The sequence below is a fragment of the Anabas testudineus genome, chromosome 6 (genome assembly GCF_900324465.2).
Source record: "Anabas testudineus chromosome 6, fAnaTes1.2, whole genome shotgun sequence".
NCBI classification, from domain to species: Eukaryota; Metazoa; Chordata; class Actinopteri; order Anabantiformes; family Anabantidae; genus Anabas; species Anabas testudineus.
Genome location: NC_046615.1, coordinates 23555265 through 23566887, shown reverse-complemented (window position 1 = coordinate 23566887; position 11623 = coordinate 23555265). Strand labels below are relative to the sequence as shown.

Genomic DNA, 11623 nt, shown 5'->3' with positions numbered 1-11623 from the left:
TGAGTCTTTCTCACTTAGGTCGCCGTGACAACAGCTGTTGGATGGAGTGTTCGGACATTCGTGGTCCCCTCAGGATGAACAGTCCTCTGACTTTCACCTAGTGACCACACTCAGCAACACTAATGACATTCCCATCAGCCTCAGCTGCACTTCGTGCTGTAATCAGTGCTAATTAGCAAACGTGAACATGAGTTTCCTGAATGCACCTTACAAATAAATCTGTTTGTACGAGTGGTTCTTGAATCTGGTCCTGATGTGAATGTTCCGTCTTTTTTTACCTCACAACAATCTGTGAACTTCAAACCGCACAGACTTTCAGACTTTGTTTCAGCGCCTTGACTGAAAACTACAGAACCTACAGAACCTACAAAACCTACAGAACCAACAGAACGTACAGAACCTACAAAACCAACAGAACCTACAGAACTAACAGAACCTACAAAACAAACAGAACGTACAGAACCTACAAAACCAACAGAACCTACAAAACCAACAGAACGTACAGAACCAACAGAATGTACAGAACTAACAGAACCTACAAAACCAACAGAACGTACAGAACCAACAGAATGTACAGAACTAACAGAACCTACAAAACAAACAGAACGTACAGAACCTACAGAACTAACAGAACCAACAGAACGTACAGAACCAACAGAATGTACAGAACTAACAGAACCAACAGAACGTACAGAACCAACAGAACGTACAGCTACAACTGAAAGTGTTTCTTTAGTTCTTTCTCGCTGCTCGTTCCTCCGGCTCTGTTCTTATTCTCCACTCGACCTGTGTTTAAATCTTCAGATGAGACGTCGACGTCTTAAAGATCTAAACCAGGTTTTTGTTATTTTTCACGATTCATTATTGTTTTTAATTCTGTAAAATGCTGATCAGCAGATTTAAATTTAGCCTGATGAGACCCTCCAGGACAAGACAGCTGACATCAGAATATTATATTGTACAATATCCGAGTTTCAGAGATTGGAAAGTTTGCACCTTTGATTTGTGAGATTATAAAGTCGTTGAATTTTTGTTCCCACTTTTCAGACATTTAATAAACACTGATTTCTACCTCCTCACACCGTCTCTCTGTTGTTCTTTGGAGGAGGAGGAGTTACTTCTCCTTCATCAGCAGATTTGGCCCCTGCTGGTCAGACGTCCCTTCCCTCATTCAGTCCTCCTGCAGCGTGGCTTGGTCTCCGTCAGCTCTGACTCCACCTGTGAAGAGAGCCCAGTTTTCCCACTGACGGAGGCGACATGTTGGAGCCGGTTAATCATTTCTTTCTCTCCTCGCACTCACTCATCTAGACCTTTCATTCAGAGAAGCGTCCACGTTTCAGCCATGTTGTGTAGAGTTGCCTGTTGGTTCCTTTTTTGTGTTCTTTGGGGTCCGGTTCTCGGCGGGCCCACGACAAACCTCCACCCCAACATAACGGACCAGCAGCTGTTCTGGGGCTCAGACCAGTATGACTTCTCTGTGGTGCTTCGAGCTGCTGGGATGGAGTGTTTCTGGCACTTCGCTCACCGTGGAGAGAGATTCTACCTGAGCTTCATGGTGAGGTGAAATGTTCCTCGACAGCTTCCTGAAAACACGGAATCTGATCCTCCAGGACCACGTGTGAGCAGTTTGATCAGATCTTAGCCACATCTGTCTCCACATATAGATTCAAGAACAGAAAAAAGGAATAAGACGACTTCTCTCAGGTTTAATCCAAACTCTTTGGATTAGGATTTCGTCCATATGGAACCTTAGTAGTTGTAAACTGAACATTTTATTATTTCATTCAAGTATTCTGATCCTCTTCTTTATTCTCATTGTACTGAAGATTTTATTGTAAGTGAAAAAAATTATTTTCAATCTTAATTCACATAAAAAACATCAAAAAAAAAAAAACTCAAATCTGTAATTTACCAGTGTTTTCAGATTCTTAACTGTGGCTCCAACTTGTGTTCAGGTGTGACCTGTTTGCTGTTTCAGAGACGTGTCCACTTGTAGTAAATTGAATTAATTAGATGTAGAAAGACACACACACCTTTATAAGACTGTATTAAATTAAATCTTTAACAGCAAAGAGGTCTGAATACTATAGTACTGTAGTAGTACTACTGCTTTACTGTATATGAGTCAATAAATATCACACGTGATGGAAAGTCTGCAGGTAAAGGGGCTTCTTCAATATGTAGTATTACAGGTTCAGTACAGTAGAAAAATACAGAGGGAAGAAAAAGTATGTGAACCCCTTGGAATGACCTGTTTTCAGCATAAATAATAGAAAACTGCAGTTTCCCTTCTCATGTGCTGCGTGTTTCAGCATCAGAGGATTACAACTGAACACATGTATGTACTATGGCAGACCATCCACATTTCAGAGTGGCCTGGTGTCCAATAGACGGACACTTCCCAGGACACCTTCACAGCAGACGTCCTCAGAAACTGTCGGAGCTGAATGAGTTCTCTGAGCGAGGGTACAGAGTCCAGAGTATTACTGCAGACGAGCTGGTCTTTATTACTGTGTGTGTGCACTATCTATCTATCTATCTATCTATCTATCTATCTATCTATCTATCTATCTATCTATCTATCTATCTATCTATCTATCTGTCTATCTATCTATCTGTCTATCTGTCTATCTATCTATCTATCTATCTATCTATCTATCTGTCTGTCTATCTGTCTATCTATCTATCTATCTATCTATCTATCTAAGAGCCGGGAACAACGTGCAGAGTGACCGGAGAACACATGGGACTGATTGTGTTTTCCTCTGTGTATGACTTCCTGTCTGTCTGCCTCTGTCTTTAGGTCCAGTGGGTGACGGGAATGGGCCAAGACAGACACCTGTCGGTCACTGTCAACGCTCCTGGAGGTTTGTTAGTGTCCAAAGTTGATGAAGCACAGGGTCAGGTCAACTTTGAAGCTGAGGAAACAGGTAGAAAGTCTAAACTACACAGAAACACTGAACTGAACATTGTTCATCAGGTGTAACTGCATTTTTTATGTTTAACCAGTAAATATGTTAAAATAAAAAATAAATCACATTAAGCTGTTTTTCCTATTTAGTCTAATTGAATGTTATTATTATTAAAGTTCTAATAATCATATTGGACTTTATTCTTTGTAAATGTCTCAGTTGGGATTTGTTGCTTCCAGGTTTCTATCAGATGTGTTTCAACAACTTCCACAATCGATTTGGCTCCATGCAGATCTTCCTCAGCTTCGGCGTTTACTATGACGGCTACAAAGACGCCGCCACCAGAAAAGAGGAGGAGAAGAAGAAGAAGGAGGAAGCCAGCAGAGATCTGAACAACACGCTGAGCATCGTAGAGGTGACCTTGAAATGACATTACAGTGTATTAGTGTAAAATACATTTGACATTTTAATATATATATATGTGTTATGAGTCTGAAATTCTATCATTATATATATAATATATTTCTTTTTATCACCACCAGATATACAGTGAGGGAAAAAATTATTTGAACCCCAGCTGATTTTGTAAGTTTGCCCACTAACAAAGAAATGATCAGTCTATAATTTCAATGGTAGGTGTATTTGAACAGTGAGACACAACAATGACAAAAAAAAATCCAGAAAAATGCGTTTCAAAAAGAGTTATAAATTAATTTGCATTTCCACGAAGGAAAGAAGTATTTGATCCCTTCGAAAAACGTGCTTTAGTACTTGGTGGCAAAACCTTTGTTGGCAATCACAGAGGTCAGCCGTTTCTTGTAGTTGGCCACAAGGTTTGCACACATCTCAGGGGGGATTTTGGCCCACTCCTCTTTGCAGATCCTCTCCAATGTTTGGCAACTCGAACCTTCAGCTCCCTCCACAGATTTTCTATGGGATTAAGGTCTGGAGACTGACTAGGCCACTCCATGACCTTAATATGCTTCTTCTTGAGCCAGTGATTTGTTGCCTTAGCCGTGTGTTTTGGATCATTGTCATGCTGGAGTACCCAACCACGACCCTTTTCAATGCCCTGACTGAGGGAAGAGGTTCTCACCCAACATTTGACGGTACATGGCCCCATCCATCCTCCCTTTGATGCGGTGCAATTGTCCTGTCCCCTTGGCAGAAAAACACCCCCAAAGCATAATGTTTCCACCTCCATATTTGACAGTGGGGATGGTGTTTTTGGAGTCATAGGCAGCCTTCCTCCTCCTCCAAACACAGCGAGTTGAGTTGATGCCAAAGAGCTCGATTTTGGTCTTATCTGACCACAACACTTTCACCCAGTCTTCCTCTGAATCAGTCAGATGTTCAGTGGCAAACTTCAAACGGGCCTGTAGATGGGCTTTCTTGAGCAGGGGGACCTTGCGGGCACAGCAGGATTTCAGTCCTTCACGGCGTAGTGTGTTACCAACTGTTTTTTTGGTGACTATGGTCCCAGCTGCCTTGAGATCATTGACAAGTTCCTCCCGAGTGGTTCTTGGCTGATTCCTCACCGTTCTCATTATCATTGAAACTCCACGAGGTGAGATCTTGCATGGAGCTCCAGACCAAGGGAGATTGGCAGTTAATTTATGTTTCTTCCATTTGCGAATGATTGCACCAACTGTTGTCACCTTCTCACCCAGCTGCTTGGCGATGGTCTTGTAGCCCATTCCAGCCTTGTGTAGGTCCACAATCTTGTCCCTGACATCCTTGGAAAGCTCTTTGGTCTTGGCCATGGTGAAGAGTTTGGAATCTGGATTGATTGATTGCTTCTGTGGACAGGTCTCTTTTATACAGGTAACGAGCTGAGAGGGCTGCCAATGTCAGCTCGTTACCTGTATAAGATCCACCTGGGAGCTAGAGATCTTGCTGACGGATAGGGGATCAAATACTTATTTCCTTCATGGAAATGCAAATTAATTTATAACTCTTTTTGAAACGCATTTTTCTGGATTTTTTTTGTCATTGTTGTGTCTCACTGTTCAAATAAACCTACCATTGAAATTATAGCCTGATCATTTCTTTGTTAGTGGGCAAACTTACAAAATCAGCTGGGGTTCAAATAATTTTTTCCCTCACTGTATTCTGTATTGTAGAGACAATATTTCATCCAATTACTCGTTAGAAAACCAGTATTTATTTCTATTTAACCATAATTGTCCTTCATAACTATATTTTATTGTAAATGTAATTTTATGAAGAAATAAAATAAATAAATAAATAAATAAATAAATAAATAAATAAAATAAAATAAAATAAAATAAAATACATTTCAGATATTGTTCAACAGTAATTAAAATGTTGTTGAATAATGACTAATGAGTGAGTAGTCGCAGTACTTGTTTGCAGTACTTGTACTTGGATCTGTTTGCAGGCTGCGACTCACAAAGTGGAGAAATACACCTTCCACATGTTCCGCTACTACAGCTTCGGCCGCATGCGGAAGAGCGCCGACTACTTCCTGCTGCAGTCCAACTCGCAGTACATCAGCTGGTGGTCGACGGCCCTCAGCCTCCTCATCGTCACCTCCGGGTACCTGCAGCTCCTCTTCCTCAAAAGACTCTTCATCAGCAAGACGTGCACTGAGACTGAGAAGCCGCGCTGCTGAAGAACGTCCAGACCTGTGTGGATCACTCTGAAACTTCTGTACTTGTACTTCTTCACACAATAAAGTTCAACTCTAACATTTCAATGATGTTTTTACTCAAACTGTGTAAAAAGTCAACTGGTTTTTCGGAGTAGTTTCTTTTTTCTGTAAGTCGGTGAACGAACCCGTAGCTTATCTGCAGTGATACGTTATCAGCTGAGGAATGTTGAGACACTGATGTGAAGAGAACAGCAGCACTGACGCTGGTGCAGCAGTTTATAGTGTGTTTGTTGAGTCTCTGTTGACTTGAGACAGATGAACAGAGATTAACTCGACACACGAGGAAGAAAGAAACTGTTTTATATCTGCTCGTTTGAACGTTGAAAGAGGTCAACGCCTGTCGTACTGACTCCTCCTGTTCCAAACACGCTTAATTAAAGATCAAATACGCAGAACGATTCATGTTTTAGTGTTTTAGCACGAGATGCAGGACGTGGATGATGTGAGTCAAAGGTTCTGTTCAGTGTGGGGGGGGGGTTTCCATCATCGTCTGCCTCCTGTCCCAGTGATGACCGCACAGTCCAGGAAGACCAACCGCTGGTCTTTAGTGTCCTCCCTTCAGAATCTGATGTTAGTGTCCACTGGGTTAATGTGGTCTGTGAAGACCTGTACCTCCTGGGTCTCGATCTTCACCCAGGTGTCATCCACACATCTGAACCAGAGGGTGGGTGTTGGCTCCAGTGGGGCCGACACTGGGGAACCTGTGACCCAGCTGTGTCTGTTTGTAGACGTCACCTCTGTAGGTGAAGCAGGTGGTGTTGAGTACTAGGTCCAGGAGCAAACAGATCTGGTCTGGGCTGAGGCTGCTTCTTGTGATGACGGAGCTGCTTTGTGTGTGTGTGTGTGTGTTCACACATGAGAGCAGAAAAACAGACGAACTGTGCACGGACGGTGACGTGACAACAAGAGATGAGGATAAAAGGTCAGCAGCAGTTTCACTTTCTGCACAGCTCCACTCGACAGCTCTTTGAAGCCACAGACAGGTAAACGCTCTCCTCAACTTGTAGTTTTGATTTTCCTGCATTACTCAGTGATTTAACTCTTTAAATCTTGTACAACCTCTTTTGTTCACTGGGACTTTTGCTTTGAAAAAATATCTTGTGCCACTTAAACATTTGGGAGGAATGAAAGATTATAATTTATGAAGTGATGATAAAATATTTTCTTTAACGTGATGAACTGTAACTTTCACCATCTTATCTTCGAATGTTAAATTCTAGAATAATGTTCTAACATCTTTCTCCGAGAATATTAAACAACATTCAGTCCATGGTTTGTTGGTTTGTTTGTTTCATTGATCTGTGCTGTACCTTTGACAGAATACAGGGTAGAGTGACACTTTAACTCTTTAACTCTCCTCTGCACTGATTTCACCGTCAGCAGCAAACGATAAACATATAAAGTTTTTTCCCTATCACCTGTTTTCATACCTGAGCCTCTGGAATGTGGATCAGCTGTCTGATCGTCACTGTCGAGAAGTGAGAACGACTTCGAGTAAACTCCACCTCTCAGTCCTTTTTTTTTAAAACCCTCTGACTTTATTTATAGCATCAGGTCTTAGTTTGTCTCTCTTTTCTAGAACGTCAGGTCACCCTGGAACAGTGGGGTCACAGGTCAGATGTCAGTAACAGGTTCAACAGTGTAACTGAAGGTTGAGTCTTTTCAGCTCAGCTCAACTTCACCTGGATGAATTTCACAACATTCAAAACATTTAGTTCGTCCAACTCTTCACTACAACTGTGCTCACAGCAGAAATCTCTGAACCAAACACACGTTTCCTCCATGTTTAAAGTCACTGTTCCAACTGTTTATTCAACAGTTCATTTAAAAAGGTGAGAATTTTAACACCAGTGCAGCTTCAAGTCATCATTCGTCACCTGCGTTAATATGTCAAAAAGTCAAAACCTTCAGAGGAACGATTCGTATCAAAGCCAACAAATCAAACCTAACTTCTCAAACACTTGTCTTTGTGTCCAGTTTCAACAGGAAACACTTTGCATTTGATGATTTTACTAGTACCAGTCTCTCTCCTTGTTTTCAGCTTGGGATGGAGACGATTCGAAGCATCTTGATCAAATGCAGAGGCATCATCAGCACGGTTGCCGAGGTTAAAACCAATAAAACGCGCTGTCGCGAAGTCGCTGATAATGTCAAGACCTTGCAGGTCCTGGTTGAGTCCATCAGCCGAAGAGGAAACAACCAGATCTCATCCAACATGAGCAGGACCCTGTGCAACCTGCTGGAGACACTGACCATCGCCCACGAACTGGTCAAGAAATTCACCAAGACGTTTGTGAGCAAGTCAAAGTACAACAGCGACTTCAAGGACGTGAACAAAAGTCTCAACGACTCCTACAACATCCTCTCGGGAGCTCAGCAGGTCACTCAGGGCAACTCAATGCTCGGAATGTACCAGGACTTTGGATTGGACTACAGTGATGGAGTGGGGCTTTCAGGCGCTGTGTCACCCTACTACAGCGCCGCCGCTGCTTCACCTTCCTTCTCTCCAGTGACCTTCAGGCCTCAACCCATAACTGCTGTTTATGCAGCCGCGGTGGAGGTTGGAGATAATTCGTTGTATTATTCTGAGGCGTTCTACATCTCACAGTGATTCAGGATCATTGTGTATGTTTGTTATTTTTAGTTACTTTAACTACTTTAATGTGAAAGTAATATGTAGTTTTCACCTTTATAAAGAATGTGTGTTGGTGTCTTACTGATACTACTACTACTACTAACACTATACTACTAATAATGTACTTGTAGTTCAGATGTTCTGCTCTCGTGACCTCTTCACTTTTACTGTACAGACACAACTTGGGGTAAATATCACTTAAAGGTCTTATTTTTCATCATTTGTGAACATAACATCGTTTATTTGTCTATTATGTAAAAGGTTCTCAAACGTGCTGCCAGATGTTCACGTGCAGTAATAAACTTTGGTCACTTGGTGGCAGCATTTAGTAACATATGATTATTCTGCCAATACACTGCTGATTACATGAAGGGTATTTCTTCCTGCTTGACCTGCATGGAGAACATTGGAGCTACAGGTCGACTGTATAATATAACTATGTTAACACAGGTGTGTCTGATCAAATGTTTTAGGAAGTTACCTGTCAATATTGAGGATTTTAATTCAGATACAATGAGAGTAGATGTGATGTGACTGCTCCTCTGTCATATTTCTGTTGTTGTATTTAGATGTTGTTTTATTCATTTTATTAAAGCTAACAGGACCTCAGTGACCGTGTTTCCATGTGTCTGGTCTAATTATTCCCAGCTTATTTGCAGCTAAGTGAAACTGGGTTCAAGATTTGATCTAAACCTGGAAACGACTGAAGTTCCTGAAACATATTGAAGCTTTATGATACAGTTTTATCCACAGGACAAATCCGAGTTCCCTGATTTTAGTTGAATTACATGTGTTATCCAGCCTGCAGCATTGTGACTGAACATTTGTGGATGTGGTTAATCATTCTCCTCAAGTCGATATCTTGAGAATCAACAGAAGGAAACAGTGTGACCTTCCTGCACCTCGGTGAAGGCAGACTGTCGTCATGTTAGTGAACGCTCTGCTCATACTGCTGAGCTCTCAGCACATCTGGGCCAGTAAGTCTGAACCGTCCCTCGGTGAGGAGGCTGCTGGTTTGTTCAGGGGCTCAGACAGATACGACTTTGCCGTCGTGGTTCCTGCTGCGGGGATGGAGTGTTTCTGGCACTTCGCACATCAGAGTGGAAGCTTCTACCTGACGTACATGGTGAGAGTTTCACTGTTCATCTGCAAGATCAGGTTTGATCTTGTCTGCAAAGAACAACGTGACTGAGGTTGAAAGAATTGTCCTGGAATGAAAACAGGTTACATTTCTGTGAGGTTTGTCCTCAGGCTTATCACACTGACTTTCAAGGTGATCCAGTTCTGAACATGTGACAGTTGCCAGTGTTAATGTGTTAACTTTTCTGTGCAGAAATTCAGATGTGTACTTCAAAATGAAATGAAATAACATGAAATAAAGAACAAAGTAAAAAATCTAGATCATCTACATCTTATCTTTAATGTTAAATATGATATTTAGCTGCATTAGCATTTATTTAATATCTATACGATGGATGGAAAATGGGTTAAAATATCTTACAATGACTCCGTAACAATAAAACATAGACACAAACTTCTGCAAAGAGAAGGACCACAAAATCTCACATTGACCTCAGAGACACAAAGTAATCCCCCCCCCCACAGGAATCAACACAGTCACGTTCGGCTCCACAGTTAATTTGCTTTAGTTTCTAGTTCCTGAGGTTTTGTAGTGATGTTCTCAACCCATTGTTCACAAAACGACCACGAACGTTGTGTGTGTGTGTGTGTGTGTGTGTGTGTGTGTGTGTGTGTGTGTGTGTATGTGTGTGTGTGTGTGTGTGTGTATGTGTGTGTGTGTGTATGTGTGTGTGTGTGTGTGTGTGTGTGTGTGTGTGTGATGCTTTGAACACAGGTGCAGTGGGCAACAGGTGTGGCCACTGACCAGCGGCTGTTTGTGACGGTCAGCTCACCACAGGGTGATCTCATGGCTTCAAGGAACGAGGCCGTCGCTCGGATAAACTTCCAGACGGAAGTGACGGGTACGATCATCAGGAACAGTCCACAGTCCGTTATTTATCTCCTGTGAAGTAACGGCAGTTTCCTCCCGACAGGTTTTTACCGAATGTGTCTGGGGAACCACAACAACCAGTTTGGAAGCGTCAGGGTCTTTCTGAACTTTGGTGTCATCTATGAAGGTTTCGAGGAGTCAAAGAGAGAAATGGAGGAAGGAGAGAAGGTCCTGAACAGCACACTGACCAGTATTCAGGTGTTTGACTGTAGCTTTGCCAGTTTCACTCCATTTGTTCTATTTGTGATCCATCTGTTCTGCTGCTGTGAAACAACGTTTAGTTATTGGTCTTTAATCCTCAGTGAAATAACACGTCTGTCTGCAGGAGAGCGTTCAGAAGCTCCAGAATCAGATCTTCCACATGTGGCGTCATTACAACTTTGCACGCATGAGGAGAGGAAAGGATCACTACCTCCTGCTGTCCAACCTCAGCTACGTCGACTGGTGGTCGTCGACCCAAACCCTCATCATCATCCTGTCCGGATATCTGCAGCTCCTCGTCCTCAAAAGACTTTTCCAAACAGACTCCAGCCGGCCGAGATGCTGAGAGCCAATGTTTTATCAAACATTATCTGAAGTGAAGTGATTAATCAGAATTTCACAGCTGTGACTTGTGTTGGGTCAACATGGAGCCAATGTCATAATAAAGTGAAACATCTACTTCATCTGTTGTTCTCCTCTGATGTTCAGGTTCAAACATTCATCCATCCATCCATCCATTTTCTTCCGCTTATCCGGGGCCGGGTCGCGGGGGGAGCAGCTTTAGCAGAGATGCCCAGACTTCCCTCTCCCTAGACACCTCCTCCAGCTCTTCCGGGGGGACACCGAGGCGTTCCCAGGCCAGCCGAGAGACATAGTCCCTCCAACGTGTCCTGGGTCTTCCCCGGGGCCTCCTCCCGGTGGGACAGGACCGGAAAACCTCCCCTACGAGGCGTCCCGGGGGCATCCGAAACAGATGCCCAAGCCACCTCAACTGGCCCCTCTCGATGCAGAGGAGCAGCGGCTCTACTCCGAGCTCCTCCCGGGTGACTGAGCTCCTCACCCTATCTCTAAGGGTGCGCCCAGCCACTCTGCGGAGGAAACTCATTTCGGCCGCTTGTATCCGCGACCTTGTCCTTTCGGTCATGACCCAAAGCTCATGACCATAGGTGAGGGTAGGAACGTAGACTGACCGGTAAATCGAGAGCTTTGCCTTTCGGCTCAGCTCCTTTTTCACCACGACGGACCGGTACACCGACCGCATTACTGCTGCCGATGCACCAATCCGTCTGTCAATCTCACGCTCCCTATTTCCCTCACTCGTGAACAAGACCCCAAGATACTTAAACTCCTCCACTTGAGGGAGGATCTCCCCCCCAACCTGGAGGGTGCAAGCCACCTTTTTCCGGTTG

The 11623-nt window shown here is 43.2% G+C and overlaps 2 protein-coding genes across 3 annotated transcripts; both read left to right on the top strand.

Moving 5' to 3' along the window:
- Window positions 1–1197: 1197 nt before the first annotated feature.
- tmed6 (transmembrane p24 trafficking protein 6) lies at window positions 1198–5597 on the top strand. Of its 2 annotated transcripts, none has more exons than XM_026366104.1 (4): window positions 1198–1555; window positions 2804–2867; window positions 3152–3327; window positions 5314–5597. In XM_026366104.1, the coding sequence occupies exons 1-4, from the start codon at window positions 1343–1345 to the stop codon at window positions 5545–5547; spliced, it is 687 nt and encodes a 228-aa protein (XP_026221889.1). In that variant the 5' UTR covers window positions 1198–1342; the 3' UTR covers window positions 5548–5597. The 2 variants fall into 2 exon arrangements, with proteins under 2 accessions (XP_026221889.1, XP_026221888.1); XM_026366103.1 differs by having other exon boundaries at window positions 2804–2930.
- Window positions 5598–6483: 886 nt separating this feature from the next.
- Window positions 6484–10779, top strand: LOC113165282 (transmembrane emp24 domain-containing protein 6-like). The gene is made up of 5 exons (XM_026364673.1): window positions 6484–6569; window positions 7628–9347; window positions 10077–10203; window positions 10276–10430; window positions 10558–10779. Exons 2-5 carry the CDS (start codon window positions 9147–9149, stop codon window positions 10777–10779), a joined length of 705 nt encoding a protein of 234 aa, XP_026220458.1. The 5' UTR covers window positions 6484–6569; window positions 7628–9146.
- The last annotated feature ends 844 nt before the right edge of the window (window positions 10780–11623 follow it).